Below are 14298 nucleotides of genomic sequence, written 5' to 3'. Positions count from 1 at the left end.
TCTGCTAGCCCAGCCCATTCTGCCAGTGCCCCTCACTCCCGACCCGCAGCCCCTTGGTAGCCCAGCCCTAGCCCCACACTGCATTTGTCCCTCAAACCTGATGCACAGCCCCCTGGGGCCAGTGGGGCAGCAGTGACTGTGAAGGGAGAGCACCCTCTGCGAATCAGCCCCCTTCTCATGGGATCACCGCCGTGAGTTCTGCCCCCCAGCCCACAGCTGAGCGGGGAGCAGACTGGAACAGACCCCAGTTCTGGCTAGGAAAGTCAGCTTTATTCATGGGGCAGGGCGGGGTCCGGGGCATGGCGTCGGCCCCGGCCTGGGGGAGGGGGACACAGCCAGAGGGGGAGCAGCTGGTCGAAACAGGAATAATTCTTCTCCCTCGCTGCGTCAGACGCTCCTTAGGGGCTCCGCCCCACTGATCCTATCACTGCCGTGCAGAGGGGCTGCCATGGGAGGTCTTCGGGGGGGCGCTGCAGGGTCCCACGGGGCTGACGCAGGGTGCAGTCCCGCCTGTTGCCCCTGGGGGGCGCTGCAGGGTCCCACGGGGCTGACGCAGGGTGCGGTCCCGCCTGTTGCCCCTGGGGGGCGCTGCAGGGTCCCACGGGGCTGACGCAGGGTGCGGTCCCGCCTGTTGCCCCTGGGGGGCGCTGCAGGGTCCCACGGGGCTGACGCAGGGTGCGGTCCAGCCTGTTGCCCCTGGGGGGCGCTGCAGGGTCCCATGGGGCTGACGCAGGGGGAAGTCCCGCCTGCCGCCGCTGGGGCGTCCTGGTGCAGCTCGCTGCAGGCTCCGAGGGGGCTAATTCAGCCCTGCCCCTAGAGGCAGAGCACCAGGTCCTGACTGCCCCATGCAGCCACCCCACCACCAGCTGCCCCGTCCAGCGCCGGGCCTGTGGGGCTGAGGAGCAGCGGCGGGCGCTGGCGAGCGCCCCGTCCGGCGAATCCACCCCCCCAGCTCAGAGCCTGTGGGGCCAGCGGAACAGACCTCCCGGGGGGCCGGCTCCGGCTCACAGGGGCTTCCTCTTGAACCCGAAGACGGACACGAAGAGCAGGATCTCGAAAGCCGCGGGCAGGGCGCTGGGGGCAGAAGGGCAGGCGGGGTCAGTGCCAGGGGCTCTGCCGCGGGCAGGACATTCCCGAGGGGCCCACCCTAGCCCTCCCCCTCGGGGGCATCTACCTGCAGAAGGCCAGGATGTACCAGTAGGTGGCGCTCTCCCAGCGCTCCAAGACGAAGAAGGAGAGGCAGATGGAGGCACTGCAGTGAGCGGCCAGTGCTGGGGAGGAGCCGTCAGGGAAATAACCCGTCGTGGTGAGAACAGGCACCGGGAGACAGGCCCTTTGCCCTCTAGGGGGCGTGGGCTCCCGTCCGGCCCCAGGGCAGGGACGGCTGGTTCAGGGGGCAGGGAATGGGGCACGGGGCCTGTCCCCTCTAGGGGGCGTGGGCTCCCATCCGGCCCCAGGGCAGGGACGGCTAGTTCAGGGGGCGGGGAATGGGGCACGGGGCCTGTCCCCTCTAGGGGGCGCCAGTTCCCGGAGTGCTGTGCTCCCGCCAGTCTCTGACGCTGGGCAGACGGAAGGGGCTGCGGCTCCTGCAGGGGGCGCCACTGACCTGCAGAAGGCAAAGATCCACCAGTAGAGGCTGCTGTCCCACTGGTCGAAGAGGAAGAAGAGGAGGGCCACGGCAGCGGCAGCGTGGGCCCCAATGGCTGGGGGGGGAGCAGAGTCAGGGACCAACAACGGGGACCGATGTGGGGGGCGGATGCCGCTGGGGCAGGGCAGGGGGCTGCCCCAGTCCCCTCTCTCCCGGACCCATCCAGGCCCTGGTCTCTCCGCTGTGGATGCCAACAGTGCTAACCAGGGTGATCTCTGGGGTCAGCTGAGTGACACCCCCTCCTTACCATTCCCCACCCCCCCCGAGCCAGCCAGTCCCCCCCCCCAGGCCTGGATGGGAGCTGGTGCCCCCTACAGGGGACAGGCCCCGCGCCCCATTCCCCTGCCCCTGAGCCAGCAAGTGCAGATCAGTGGTGGCGCCCCCTGGGGACGACAGTCGTTGTGCTGGGGGGGGGAAGAGCAGGCAGGTCCCGGGGGATGCTGTAACAGCAGGCGGGGGGGGGGGGGGAGAGTTCAATCCCCACCCCAGCAGGGCGGAAGGATACAGAGCAGACTCTGCGTGTTGTTGAACATGGACACCCCGGAGAGGAAGCCGGCCAGCTCCACGGCGAACAAGCCCAGCGTCACTGACAGGGCCACCACCAGCCTGGGGTCAGCGCCGACAGCCGGACGGGAGACACAGGGTTACACGGGCCCAGGCCGGGCCAGCCCGCCCCCCGGGTCCTGCCTTCCCTCACTCCTAGGCCACTTCTGCCTGCTCCGGTCTCCCCACAGGCCCAGCCCCCTGCAATCTCATGCCTCCCCCACCTCCCTGAGCCCACTTCCGCCCCCTCTGCAGTCCCACCCTCCTCCCCCCCATGCCCTGCCGGGCCCATCCTCCTCCCACCTGTCCCCCTGCCATCCCAGGTGCCCCTCGTCCCCCTGCAGACCCAGACCCGGCCCCCAAAAAGCCCCTGGCTGACTCACTCCAGGTCCTGGCGCTGGTACTGCTGCTGGCTGTACTGCAGGGGCAGCGAGGCGAGGACGTTGTTGTCCTGGAAGACAGGGGGTGGTGAGAGCAGCCCTGCAGGGAGGGCGGGCTGGGGTAGAATCAGGGGGGCAGAGCAGAGGCAGGGGAAAGGATGCCATCCTGACTCCCAGCCCCCCCTGCTCTAACCCACCAGCCCCCACACCCCTCCTAGAGCCGGGGAGAGAACCCAGGAGTCCTGATCCACATTGTGGCTGCCCACCTCCCTGCAGCCACAACCCCCCCCGGATTCCTGCAGCCAGCGCTCCCCACACCCCTCCTCTCACCTCTGGAAAGCGACCGTGTGTGTGCGGTGAATGTGTGTTCAGGTGCACACGCTGGGGGCTGGGAGAGGCCTGATGTGTGAGAGAGATGGAAGGCCCTGCTGTGCAAGGGGTGGGGTTGGAGGATCCTGAACACCGCGTTAGGTGGTGAGTGTGCTGGGAGATCGGTATGTGTGTCGCAGGGGTGTGCGTGGTAGTGGCAGGCGGGTATTGCCCGGATGGGCATATGGTACGGGGATGTATTCATAGAATCATAGAATATCAGGGTTGGAAGGGACCTCAGGAGGTGTCTAGTCCAACCCCCTGCTCAAAGCAGGACCAATCCCCAATTAAATCATCCCAGCCAGGGCTTTGTCAAGCCTGACCTTAAAAACTTCTACCACTTCCCTAGGTAACGCATTCCAGTGCTTCACCACCCTCTTGGTGAAAAAGTTTTTCCTAATATCCAACCTAGACCTCCCCCATTGCAACCTGAGACCATTACTCCTTGTCCTGTCCTCTTCTACCACTGAGAACAGTCTAGAACCATCCTCTCTGGAACCACCTCTCAGGTAGTTGAAAGCAGCTATCAAATCCCCCCTTGTTCTTCTCTTCTGCAGACTAAACAATCCCAGTTCCCTCAGCCTCTCCTCATAAGTCATGTGTTCCAGACCCCTAATCATTTTTGTTGCCCTTTGCTGGACTCTCTCCAATTTATCCACATCCTTCTTGTAGTGTGGGGCCCAAAACTGGACACAGTACTCCAGATGAGGCCTCACCAATGTCGAATAGAGGGGAACGATCACGTCCCTCGATCTGCTCGCTATGCCCCTACTTATACATCCCAAAATGCCATTGGCCTTCTTGGCAACAAGGGCACACTGCTGACTCATATCCAGCTTCTCGTCCACTGTCCATGTATTGTAGGCATGGACGTTGTAAGGGCAGGTGTGTGTTGAAGGCATGGTCGTCGTATGGGTGTACGTCACAGGGATCGTGCGGCTGTGTGTCATCAGAGTCGGCGTGTTGTACGGGTGTACATCAGAGGCGCGGGTGTCGTAAAGGCACGTGTCATCGGGGCAGACAGGTTGTACAGGTGTACGTCACAGGGGTGTACATCCTTGGGTGAGCATGCAGGCATGCGGTATGGGCGTACCTCACGAGCACCATTCGGCTGGGTGTTGTCAGGGTGGGCGGGTGTCTCCGGGCGGGAGTGCTGCGTTGGTGTGCATTGTCAGAGTGTGCTACATGGGGGTACATTGTGGGTGTCATGCAGGTGTGTGCCGTCGGGGTGGATGGGTGGGCATGCTGTATGCGTGGGTAGGTGTGCTGTAGAGGTATACGTTGTGGGCGTCATGCAGGGGTGCGGCGTCGGGGCGGGCCGGCCGTCTGGGCGCGGGTCGGGGGCGTCGGGGCGGGCAGGCGGGCGAGGGTCAGGGCGTCGGGGCGGGCGCGGGTCAGGGCGGGGCGTTGGGGCGGGGCGTCGGGGCGGGCGGGCATGGGTTGGGGCGGGTGGGCGCGGGTCAGGGCGTTGGGGCGGGCGGGCGTGGGGCGGGGCGTTGGGGCGGGCGGGCAGGCGCGGGACGGGGCGTCGGGGCGGGCGGGCGTGGGTCGGGGCGGGCGGGCAGGCGCGGGGCGGGGTGTCGGGGGGGGCGGGCAGGCGCGGGCGGGCGGGCAGGCGCGGGTCGGGGGCGTCGGGGCGGGCGGGCAGGCGCGGGGCGGGGTGTCGGGGCGGGCAGGCAGGCTCGGGGTGGGGCGGGCAGGCGCAGGTCGGGGTGTCGGGTCGGGCGGGCAGGCGCGGGTTGGGGTGTCGGGGCGGGCAGGCAGGCGCGGGTCAGGGCGTCAGGGCAGGCGCGGGTGGGCGTGCAGGCGCGGGTCCGGGTGTCGGGGCGGGCGGGCAGGCGAGGGGCGGGGCGGCGGGGCGGGCGGGCAGGCGCGGGGCGGGGCGGGGCGTCGGGGCGGGCGGGCGGGCGGGCAAGCGCGGGTCAGGGGCGTCGGGGCGGGCAGGCGGGCGAGGGTCAGGGCGTCGGGGCGGGGCGGGCAGGCGCGGGTCGGAGTGTCGGGGCGGGCAGGCAGGCGCGGGTCAGGGCGTCGGGGCGGGGCGGGCAGGCGCGGGTCGGGGAGTCGGGGCGGGCGGGCAGGCGTGGGTCGGGGTGTCGGGGCGGGAGGGCAGGCACGGGGCGGGCGGGCAGGCGCGGGGCGGGGTGTCGGGGCGGGCAGGCAGGGGCGGGGCGGCGGGGCGGGTCGGGGTGTCGGGGCGGGCGGGCAGGCGCGGGGCGGGGTGTCGGGGCGGGTCGGGGTGTCGGGGCGGGCGGGGAGGCGCGGGGCGGGGCGTCGGGGCGGGTCGGGGTGTCGGGGCGGGCGGGCAGGCGCGGGTCGGGGTGTCGGGGCGGGTCGGGGTGTCGGGGCGGGCGGGCAGGCGCGGGGCGGGGTGTCGGGGCGGGCGGGCAGGCGTGGGCGGGTGGGCAGGCGCGGGGCGGGGTGTCGGGGCGGGCGGGCAGGCGCGGGGCGGGGTGTCGGGGCGGGGCGGGGTGTCGGGGCGGGCGGGCAGGCGCGGGGCGGGGTGTCGGGGCGGGGCGGGCAGGCGTGGGCGGGTGGGCAGGCGCGGGCCAGGGCGTCGGGGCGGGGCGGGCTGGCGCGGGTCGGGGTGTCGGGGCGGGCAGGCAGGCGTGGGTCGGGGCGGGCAGGCGCGGGTCGGGGTGTCGGGGCGGGAGGGCAGGCACGGGGCGGGCGGGCAGGCGCGGGGCGGGGTGTCGGGGCGGGCAGGCAGGGGCGGGGCGTCGGGGCGGGTCGGGGTGTCGGGGCGGGCGGGCAGGCGCGGGGCGGGGCGTCGGGGCGGGTCGGGGTGTCGGGGCGGGCGGGCAGGCGCGGGGCGGGGCGTCGGGGCGGGTCGGGGTGTCGGGGCGGGCGGGCAGGCGCGGGTCGGGGCGTCGGGGCGGGGCGGGGTGTCGGGGCGGGCGGGCAGTCGCGGGGCGGGGCGTCGGGGCGGGTCGGGGTGTCGGGGCGGGCGGGCAGGCGCGGGCTGGGGTGTCGGGGCGGGTCGGGGTGTCGGGGCGGGCGGGCAGGCGCGGGGCGGGGCGTCGGGGCGGGTCGGGGTGTCGGGGCGGGCGGGCAGGCGCGGGTCGGGGCGTCGGGGCGGGGCGGGGTGTCGGGGCGGGCGGGCAGGCGCGGGGCGGGGCGTCGGGGCGGGTCGGGGTGTCGGGGCGGGCGGGCAGGCGCGGGCTGGGGTGTCGGGGCGGGTCGGGGTGTCGGGGCGGGCGGGCAGGCGCGGGGCGGGGTGTCGGGGCGGGCAGGCAGGCGCGTGGCGGGGCGTCGGGGCGGGTCGGGGTGTCGGGGCGGGTCGGGGTGTCGGGGCGGGGCGTCGGGGCGGGTCGGGGTGTCGGGGCGGGCGGGCAGGCGCGGGTCGGGGTGTCGGGGCGGGCGGGCAGGCGCGGGTCGGGGTGTCGGGGCGGGCGGGCAGGCGCGTGGCGGGGCGTCGGGGCGGGTCGGGGTGTCGGGGCGGGCGGGCAGGCGCGGGTCGGGGTGTCGGGGCGGGTCGGGGTGTCGGGGCGGGGCGTCGGGGCGGGTCGGGGTGTCGGGGCGGGCGGGCAGGCGCGGTTCGGGGTGTCGGGGCGGGCGGGCAGGCGCGGGGCGGGGCGTCGGGGCGGGTCGGGGTGTCGGGGTGGGCGGGCAGGCAGGTGCGGGGCGGGGCGTCGGAGCGGGTCGGGGTGTCGGGGCGGGCAGGCGCGGGGCGGGGCGTCGGGGCGGGTCGGGGTGTCGGGGCGGGCGGGCAGGCGCGGGTTGGGGTGTCGGGGCGGGTCGGGGTGTTGGGGCGGGCGGGCAGGCGCGGGGCGGGGCGTCGGGGCGGGTCGGGGTGTCGGGGCGGGCGGGCAGGCGCGGGGCGGGGCGTCGGGGCGGGTCGGGGTGTCGGGGCGGGCAGGAGCGGGGCGGGGCGTCGGGGCGGGTCGGGGTGTCGGGGCGGGCGGGCAGGCAGGCGCGGGGCGGGGCGTCGGGGTGGGTCGGGGTGTCGGGGCGGGCAGGCGCGGGGCGGGGCGTCGGGGCGGGTCGGGGTGTCGGGGCGGGCGGGCAGGCAGGCGCGGGGCGGGGCGTCGGGGCGGGTCGGGGTGTCGGGGCGGGCGGGCAGGCAGGCGCGGGGCGGGGCGTCGGGGCGGGTCAGGGTGTCGGGGCGGGCAGGCGCGGGGCGGGGTGTCGGGGCGGGTCGGGGTGTCGGGGCGGGCGGGCAGGCGCGGGGCGGGGTGTCGGGGCGGTTCGGGGTGTCGGGGCGGGCGGGCAGGCGCGGGGCGGGGCGTCGGGGCGGGTCAGGGTGTCGGGGCGGGCAGGCGCGGGGTGGGGTGTCGGGGCGGGTCGGGGTGTCGGGGCGGGCGGGCAGGCAGGCGCGGGGCGGGGTGTCGGGGCGGGTCGGGGTGTCGGGGCGGGCAGGCAGGCGCGGGGCGGGGTGTCGGGGCGGGCAGGCAGGCGCGGGGCGGGGCGTCGGGGCGGGTCGGGGTGTCGGGGCGGGCGGGCAGGCGCGGGGCGGGGTGTCGGGGCGGGGCGGGGTGTCGGGGCGGGCGGGCAGGCGCGGGGCGGGGTGTCGGGGCGGGTCGGGGTGTCGGGGCGGGTGGGCAGGCAGGCGCGGGGCGGGGTGTCGGGGCGGGTCGGGGTGTCGGGTCGGGGCGTCGGGGCGGGTCGGGGTGTCGGGGCGGGCGGGCAGGCGCGGGGTGTCGGGGCGGGTCGGGGTGTCGGGGCGGGCGGGCAGGCGCGGGGCGGGGCGTCGGGGCGGGCGGGCAGGCGCGGGGCGGGGTGTCGGGGCGGGTCGGGGTGTCGGGGCGGGGCGTCGGGGCGGGTCGGGGTGTCGGGGCGGGCGGGCAGGCAGGCGCGGGGCGGGGCGTCGGAGCGGGTAGGGGTGTCGGGGCGGGCAGGCGCGGGGCGGGGCGTCGGGGCGGGTCGGGGTGTCGGGGCGGGCGGGCAGGCGCGGGTTGGGGTGTCGGGGCGGGTCGGGGTGTCGGGGCGGGCGGGTAGGCGCGGGGCGGGGTGTCGGGGCGGGGTGGCAGGCGCGGGGCGGGGCGTCGGGGCGGGTCGGGGTGTTGGGGCGGGCGGGCAGGCGCGGGGCGGGGCGTCGGGGCGGGTCGGGGTGTCGGGGCGGGCGGGCAGGCGCGGGGCGGGGCGTCGGGGCGGGTCGGGGTGTCGGGGCGGGCAGGCGCGGGGCGGGGCGTCGGGGCGGGTCGGGGTGTCGGGGCGGGCGGGCAGGCAGGCGCGGGGCGGGGCGTCGGGGCGGGTCGGGGTGTCGGGGCGGGCAGGCGCGGGGCGGGGCGTCGGGGCGGGTCGGGGTGTCGGGGCGGGCGGGCAGGCAGGCGCGGGGCGGGGCGTCGGGGCGGGTCGGGGAGTCGGGGCGGGCGGGCAGGCAGGCGCGGGGCGGGGCGTCGGGGCGGGTCAGGGTGTCGGGGCGGGCAGGCGCGGGGCGGGGTGTCGGGGCGGGCGGGCAGGCGCGGGGCGGGGCGTCGGGGCGGGTCAGGGTGTCGGGGCGGGCAGGCGCGGGGCGGGGTGTCGGGGCGGGTCAGGGTGTCGGGGCGGGCAGGCGCGGGGCGGGGTGTCGGGGCGGGTCGGGGTGTCGGGGCGGGCAGGCGCGGGTCGGGGTGTCGGGGCGGGCGGGCAGGCAGGCGCGGGGCGGGGTGTCGGGGCGGGTCGGGGTGTCGGGGCGGGCAGGCAGGCGCGGGGCGGGGCGTCGGGGCGGGCGGGCAGGCGCGGGGCGGGGTGTCAGGGCGGGTCGGGGTGTCGGGGCGGGCGGGCAGGCGCGGGGCGGGGTGTCGGGGCGGGTCGGGGTGACGGGGCGGGCGGGCAGGCGCGGGGCGGGTTGTCGGGGCGGGCGGGCAGGCGTGGGGCGGGGCGTCGGGGCGGGTCGGGGTGTCGGGGCGGGCTGGCAGGCGCGGGGCGGGGCGTCGGGGCGGGTCGGGGTGTCGGGGCGGGCGGGCAGGCGCGGGGCGGGGTGTCGGGGCGGGCGGGCAGGCGCGGGCGGGGTGTCGGGGCGGGTCGGGGTGTCGGGGCGGGCGGGCAGGCGCGTGGCGGGGTGTCGGGGCGGGTCGGGGTGTCGGGGCGGGGCGTCGGGGCGGGCGGGCAGGCGCGGGGCGGGGTGTCGGGGCGGGTCGGGGTGTCGGGGCGGGCGGGCAGGCAGGCGCGGGGCGGGGTGTCGGGGCGGGTCGGGGTGTCGGGTCGGGGCGTCGGAGCGGGTCGGGGTGTCGGGGCGGGCGGGCAGGCGCGGGGCGGGGTGTCGGGGCGGGTCGGGGTGTCGGGGCGGGCGGGCAGGCGCGGGGCGGGGCTTCGGGGCGGGCGGGCAGGCGCGGGGCGGGGTGTCGGGGCGGGTCGGGGTGTCGGGGCGGGCGGGCAGGCGCGGGGCGGGGCGTCGGGGCGGGTCGGGGTGACGGGGCGGGCGGGCAGGCGCGGGGCGGGGTGTCGGGGCGGGCGGGCAGGCGCGGGGCGGGGCGTCGGGGCGGGTCGGGGTGTCGGGGCGGGCGGGCAGGCGCGGGGCGGGGCGTCGGGGCGGGTCGGGGTGTCGGGGCGGGCGGGCAGGCGCGGGTCGGGGTGTCGGGGCGGGCGGGCAGGCACGGGGCGGGGTGTCGGGGCGGGGCGGGGTGTCGGGGCGGGTCGGGGTGTCGGGGCGGACGGGCAGGCGCGTGGCGGGGTGTCGGGGCGGGTCGGGGTGTCGGGGCGGGTCAGGGTGTCGGGGCGGGGCGTCGGGGCAGCGGGCAGGCGCGGGGCGGGGTGTCGGGGCGGGCGGGCAGGCGCGGGGCGGGGTGTCGGGGCGGGTCGGGGAGTCGGGGCGGGTGGGCAGGCGCGGGGCGGGGTGTCAGGGCGGGTCGGGGTGTCGGGGCGGGCGGGCAGGCGCGGGGCGGGGTGTCGGGGCGGGTCGGGGTGTCGGGGCGGGTCAGGGTGTCGGGGCGGGCGGGCAGGCGCGTGGCGGGGTGTCGGGGCGGGGCGGGGTGTCGGGGCGGGTCGGGGTGTCGGGGCGGGCGGGCAGGCGCGTGGCGGGGTGTCGGGGCGGGTCGGGGTGTCGGGGGCGGGTCAGGGTGTCGGGGCGGGGCGTCGGGCAGCGGGCAGGCGCGGGGCGGGGTGTCGGGGCGGGCGGGCAGGCGCGGGGCGGGGTGTCGGGGCGGGTCGGGGTGTCGGGGCGGGTGGGCAGGCGCGGGGCGGGGTGTCGGGGCGGGTCGGGGTGTCGGGGCGGGCGGGCAGGCGCGTGGCGGGGTGTCGGGGCGGGGCGGGGTGTCGGGGCGGGCGGGCAGGCGCGTGGCGGGGTGTCGGGGCGGGGCGGGGTGTCGGGGCGGGTCGGGGTGTCGGGGCGGGCGGGCAGGTGCGTGGCGGGGTGTCGGGGCGGGTCAGGGTGTCGGGGCGGGGCGGGGTGTCGGGGCGGGCGGGCAGGCGCGTGGCAGGGTGTCGGGGCGGGTCGGGGTGTCGGGGCGGGTGGGCAGGCGCGGGGCGGGGTGTCGGGGCGGGTCGGGGTGTCGGGGCGGGCGGGCAGGCGCGGGGCGGGGTGTCGGGGCGTATCGGGGCGGGCGGGCAGGTGCGTGGCGGGGTGTCGGGGCGGGTCGGGGTGTCGGGGCGGGCGGGCAGGTGCGTGGCGGGGTGTCGGGGCGGGTCGGGGTGTCGGGGCGGGTCAGGGTGTCGGGGCGGGCGGGCAGGTGCGTGGCGGGGTGTCGGGGCGGGTCAGGGTGTCGGGGCGGGTCGGGGTGTCGGGGCGGGCGGGCAGGCGCGTGGCGGGGTGTCGGGGCGGGTCGGGGTGTCGGGGCGGGCGGGCAGGCGCGTGGCGGGGTGTCGGGGCGGGGCGGGGCGGGCGGGCAGGTGCGTGGCGGGGTGTCGGGGCGGGTCGGGGTGTCGGGGCGGGTCAGGGTGTCGGGGCGGGTCAGGGTGTCGGGGCGGGGCGTCGGGGCGGGTCAGGGTGTCGGGGCGGGCGGGCAGGCGCGGGGCGGGGTGTCGGGGCGTGTCGGGGCGGGCGGGCAGGTGCGTGGCGGGGTGTCGGGGCGGGTCGGGGTGTCGGGGCGGGCGGGCAGGTGCGTGGCGGGGTGTCGGGGCGGGTCGGGGTGTCGGGGCGGGTCAGGGTGTCGGGGCGGGGCGTCGGGGCGGGTCAGGGTGTCGGGGCGGGGCGTCGGGGCGGGTCAGGGTGTCGGGGCGGGCGGGCAGGCGCGGGGCGGGTTGTCGGGGCGTGTCGGGGCGGGCGGGCAGGTGCGTGGCGGGGTGTCGGGGCGGGTCGGGGTGTCGGGGCGGGCGGGCAGGTGCGTGGCGGGGTGTCGGGGCGGGTCGGGGTGTCGGGGCGGGTCAGGGTGTCGGGGCGGGGCGTCGGGGCGGGTCAGGGTGTCGGGGCGGGCGGGCAGGCGCGGGGCGGGGTGTCGGGGCGTGTCGGGGCGGGCGGGCAGGTGCGTGGCGGGGTGTCGGGGCGGGTCGGGGTGTCGGGGCGGGCGGGCAGGTGCGTGGCGGGGTGTCGGGGCGGGTCGGGGTGTCGGGGCGGGTCAGGGTGTCGGGGCGGGGCGTCGGGGCGGGTCAGGGTGTCGGGGCGGGGCGTCGGGGCGGGCGGGCAGGCGCGGGGCGGGGTGTCGGGGCGGGGCGGGGTGACGGGGCGGGCGGGCAGGCGCGGGGCGGGGCGTCGGGGCGGGTCTGGGTGTCGGGGCGGGCGGGCAGGCGCGGGTCGGGGTGTCGGGGCAGCGGGCAGGCGCGGGGCGGGGTGTCGGGGGGCGGGCAGGCGCGGGGCGGGGTGTCGGGGCGGGTCGGGGTGTCGGGGCGGGCGGGCAGGCGCGTGGCGGGGTGTCGGGGCGGGGCGGGGTGTCGGGGCGGGCGGGCAGGCGCGGGTCGGGGTGTCGGGGCGGGTCGGGGTGTCGGGGCGGGCGGGCAGGCGCGGGGCGGGGTGTCGGGGCGTGTCGGGGCGGGCGGGCAGGTGCGCGCCGGGGTGTCGGGGCGGGTCGGGGTGTCGGGGCGGGTCAGGGTGTCGGGGCGGGGCGTCGGGGCGGGTCGGGGTGTCGGGGCGGGCGGGCAGGCGCGGGGCGGGGTGTCGGGGCGTGTCGGGGCGGGCGGGCAGGTGCGTGGCGGGGTGTCGGGGCGGGGCGGGGTGTCGGGGCGGGTCGGGGTGTCGGGGCGGGCGGGCAGGTGCGTGGCGGGGTGTCGGGGCGGGTCGGGGTGTCGGGGCGGGTCAGGGTGTCGGGGCGGGGCGTCGGGGCGGGCGGGCAGGCGCGTGGCGGGGTGTCGGGGCGGGGCGGGGTGTCGGGGCGGGGCGGGGTGTCGGGGCGGGTCAGGGTGTCGGGGCGGGGCGTCGGGGCGGGTCAGGGTGTCGGGGCGGGCGGGCAGGCGCGGGGCGGGGCGTCGGGGCGGGTCTGGGTGTCGGGGCGGGCGGGCAGGCGCGGGTCGGGGTGTCGGGGCAGCGGGCAGGCGCGGGGCGGGGTGTCGGGGCGGGCGGGCAGGCGCGGGGCGGGGTGTCGGGGCGGGTCGGGGTGTCGGGGCGGGCGGGCAGGCGCGTGGCGGGGTGTCGGGGCGGGGCGGGGTGTCGGGGCGGGCGGGCAGGCGCGGGTCGGGGTGTCGGGGCGGGTCGGGGTGTCGGGGCGGGCGGGCAGGCGCGGGGCGGGGTGTCGGGGCGTGTCGGGGCGGGCGGGCAGGTGCGTGGCGGGGTGTCGGGGCGGGTCGGGGTGTCGGGGCGGGTCAGGGTGTCGGGGCGGGGCGTCGGGGCGGGTCGGGGTGTCGGGGCGGGCGGGCAGGCGCGGGGCGGGGTGTCGGGGCGTGTCGGGGCGGGCGGGCAGGTGCGTGGCGGGGTGTCGGGGCGGGGCGGGGTGTCGGGGCGGGTCGGGGTGTCGGGGCGGGCGGGCAGGTGCGTGGCGGGGTGTCGGGGCGGGTCGGGGTGTCGGGGCGGGTCAGGGTGTCGGGGCGGGGCGTCGGGGCGGGCGGGCAGGCGCGTGGCGGGGTGTCGGGGCGGGGCGGGGTGTCGGGGCGGGGCGGGGTGTCGGGGCGGGGCGTCGGGGCGGGTCGGGGTGTCGGGGCGGGCGGGCAGGCGCGGGGCGGGGTGTCGGGGCGTGTCGGGGCGGGCGGGCAGGTGCGTGGCGGGGTGTCGGGGCGGGGCGGGGTGTCGGGGCGGGTCGGGGTGTCGGGGCGGGCGGGCAGGTGCGTGGCGGGGTGTCGGGGCGGGTCGGGGTGTCGGGGCGGGTCAGGGTGTCGGGGCGGGGCGTCGGGGCGGGCGGGCAGGCGCGTGGCGGGGTGTCGGGGCGGGGCGGGGTGTCGGGGCGGGGCGGGGTGTCGGGGCGGGTCAGGGTGTCGGGGCGGGGCGTCGGGGCGGGTCAGGGTGTCGGGGCGGGGCGTCGGGGCGGGCGGGCAGGCGCGTGGCGGGGTGTCGGGGCGGGGCGGGGTGTCGGGGCGGGGCGGGGTGTCGGGGCGGGTCAGGGTGTCGGGGCGGGGCGTCGGGGCGGGTCAGGGTGTCGGGGCGGGGCGTCGGGGCGGGGCGGGCTGGCGCGGGTCGGGGTGTCGGGGCGGGCGGGCAGGCGTGGGTCGGGGCGGGCAGGCGCGGGTCGGGGTGTCGGGGCGGGAGGGCAGGCACGGGGCGGGCGGGCAGGCGCGGGGCGGGGTGTCGGGGCGGGCAGGCAGGGGCGGGGCGTCGGGGCGGGTCGGGGTGTCGGGGCGGGTCGGGGTGTCGGGGCTGGCGGGCAGGCGCGTGGCGGGGTGTCGGGGCGGGTCGGGGTGTCGGGGCGGGTCAGGGTGTCGGGGCGGGGCGTCGGGGCGGGCGGGCAGGCGCGTGGCGGGGTGTCGGGGCGGGGCGGGGTGTCGGGGCGGGTCGGGGTGTCGGGGCGGGTCAGGGTGTCGGGGCGGGGCGTCGGGGCGGGTCAGGGTGTCGGGGCGGGGCGTCGGGGCGGGCGGGCGGGCGGGGGCGTCGCGCCGTCGGGGTCTCTTACCCGGGACCAGAAGAGGGTGACGACGAGCACGAGGTGGGCCGTGAGGGTCAGGAACCGGGCCGGCACCAGCCCGCTGACCAGCGCCATCGCCCGCAGCGCCCGGGCCGGGGGGTCGCGGCAGGGCCTGGCTGGGGCGGGGGAAGCGAAGGCGTCAGGCTGGGGTGACCAGAGGCAGCACCAGGCCCCCTCTCTGGGGAGCCCCCCCATCGCCCGTCGTCCCCTCCACAGACCCCCAGGGGACCCCCCCATCCTCACGGCCCCCCGTCCCCTGCCCGCATCGCCCCCCCCTCGTGGAGCCCCCATCCCCGCGCCCCCCCATAGAGGCTCCCCCTCCCTCATGCCCCCCCCGGTGGAACCCCAGCCCCGCGCGCCCACCCCGGGCTCGCGCTCTCTCTCTCTCTCTCTCTCTCTCGCTCAGGCTCCGCGACCCGGCCGTAGGCCCCCACGTTGTCCCTGGCAACCGACCAGCGGCTCCCGGCCCCGCCCCTCGCCGCCCCGAGCGCTTGCGCGCGCGAGAGAGAGCTAGATAGAG

General features: G+C 79.8%; 1 protein-coding gene across 3 annotated transcripts; it reads right to left on the bottom strand.

Moving 5' to 3' along the window:
* Positions 1 to 14252, bottom strand: TMEM107 (transmembrane protein 107). Of its 3 annotated transcripts, none has more exons than XM_074941138.1 (6): positions 14142 to 14252; positions 13767 to 13890; positions 2575 to 2642; positions 2154 to 2254; positions 1607 to 1703; positions 1 to 1074 (listed from the first exon to the last, which is right to left on the bottom strand). In XM_074941138.1, exons 2-6 carry the CDS (start codon positions 13851 to 13853, stop codon positions 1005 to 1007), a joined length of 423 nt encoding a protein of 140 aa, XP_074797239.1. In that variant the 5' UTR covers positions 13854 to 13890; positions 14142 to 14252; the 3' UTR covers positions 1 to 1004. The 3 variants fall into 3 exon arrangements, with proteins under 3 accessions (XP_074797239.1, XP_074797237.1, XP_074797238.1); XM_074941136.1 differs by lacking the exon at positions 1607 to 1703 and adding an exon at positions 1175 to 1271; XM_074941137.1 differs by lacking the exon at positions 1607 to 1703 and adding an exon at positions 1175 to 1271 and having other exon boundaries at positions 13767 to 13894; positions 14142 to 14215.
* Between the last annotated feature and the right edge of the window lie 46 nt (positions 14253 to 14298).

The sequence above is a fragment of the Natator depressus genome, chromosome 28 (genome assembly GCF_965152275.1).
Source record: "Natator depressus isolate rNatDep1 chromosome 28, rNatDep2.hap1, whole genome shotgun sequence".
Taxonomy (NCBI): Eukaryota; Metazoa; Chordata; order Testudines; family Cheloniidae; genus Natator; species Natator depressus.
This window is presented reverse-complemented; position numbering and strand designations above follow the sequence as displayed.

Excerpts from the sequence above, each read along its gene's own strand:
- TMEM107 (XM_074941138.1), bottom strand. The coding sequence starts at position 13,853 with ATGGCGCTGGTCAGCGGGCTGGTGCCGGCCCGGTTCCTGACCCTCACG. Across the intron at positions 1,704-2,153 it reads CAACACGCAGAGTCTGCTCT|CCATTGGGGCCCACGCTGCC; the intron begins GTATCCTTCCGC and ends CTCCCCCCCCAG. Across the intron at positions 1,075-1,606 it reads TGGATCTTTGCCTTCTGCAG|CGCCCTGCCCGCGGCTTTCG; the intron begins GTCAGTGGCGCC and ends TTCTGCCCCCAG.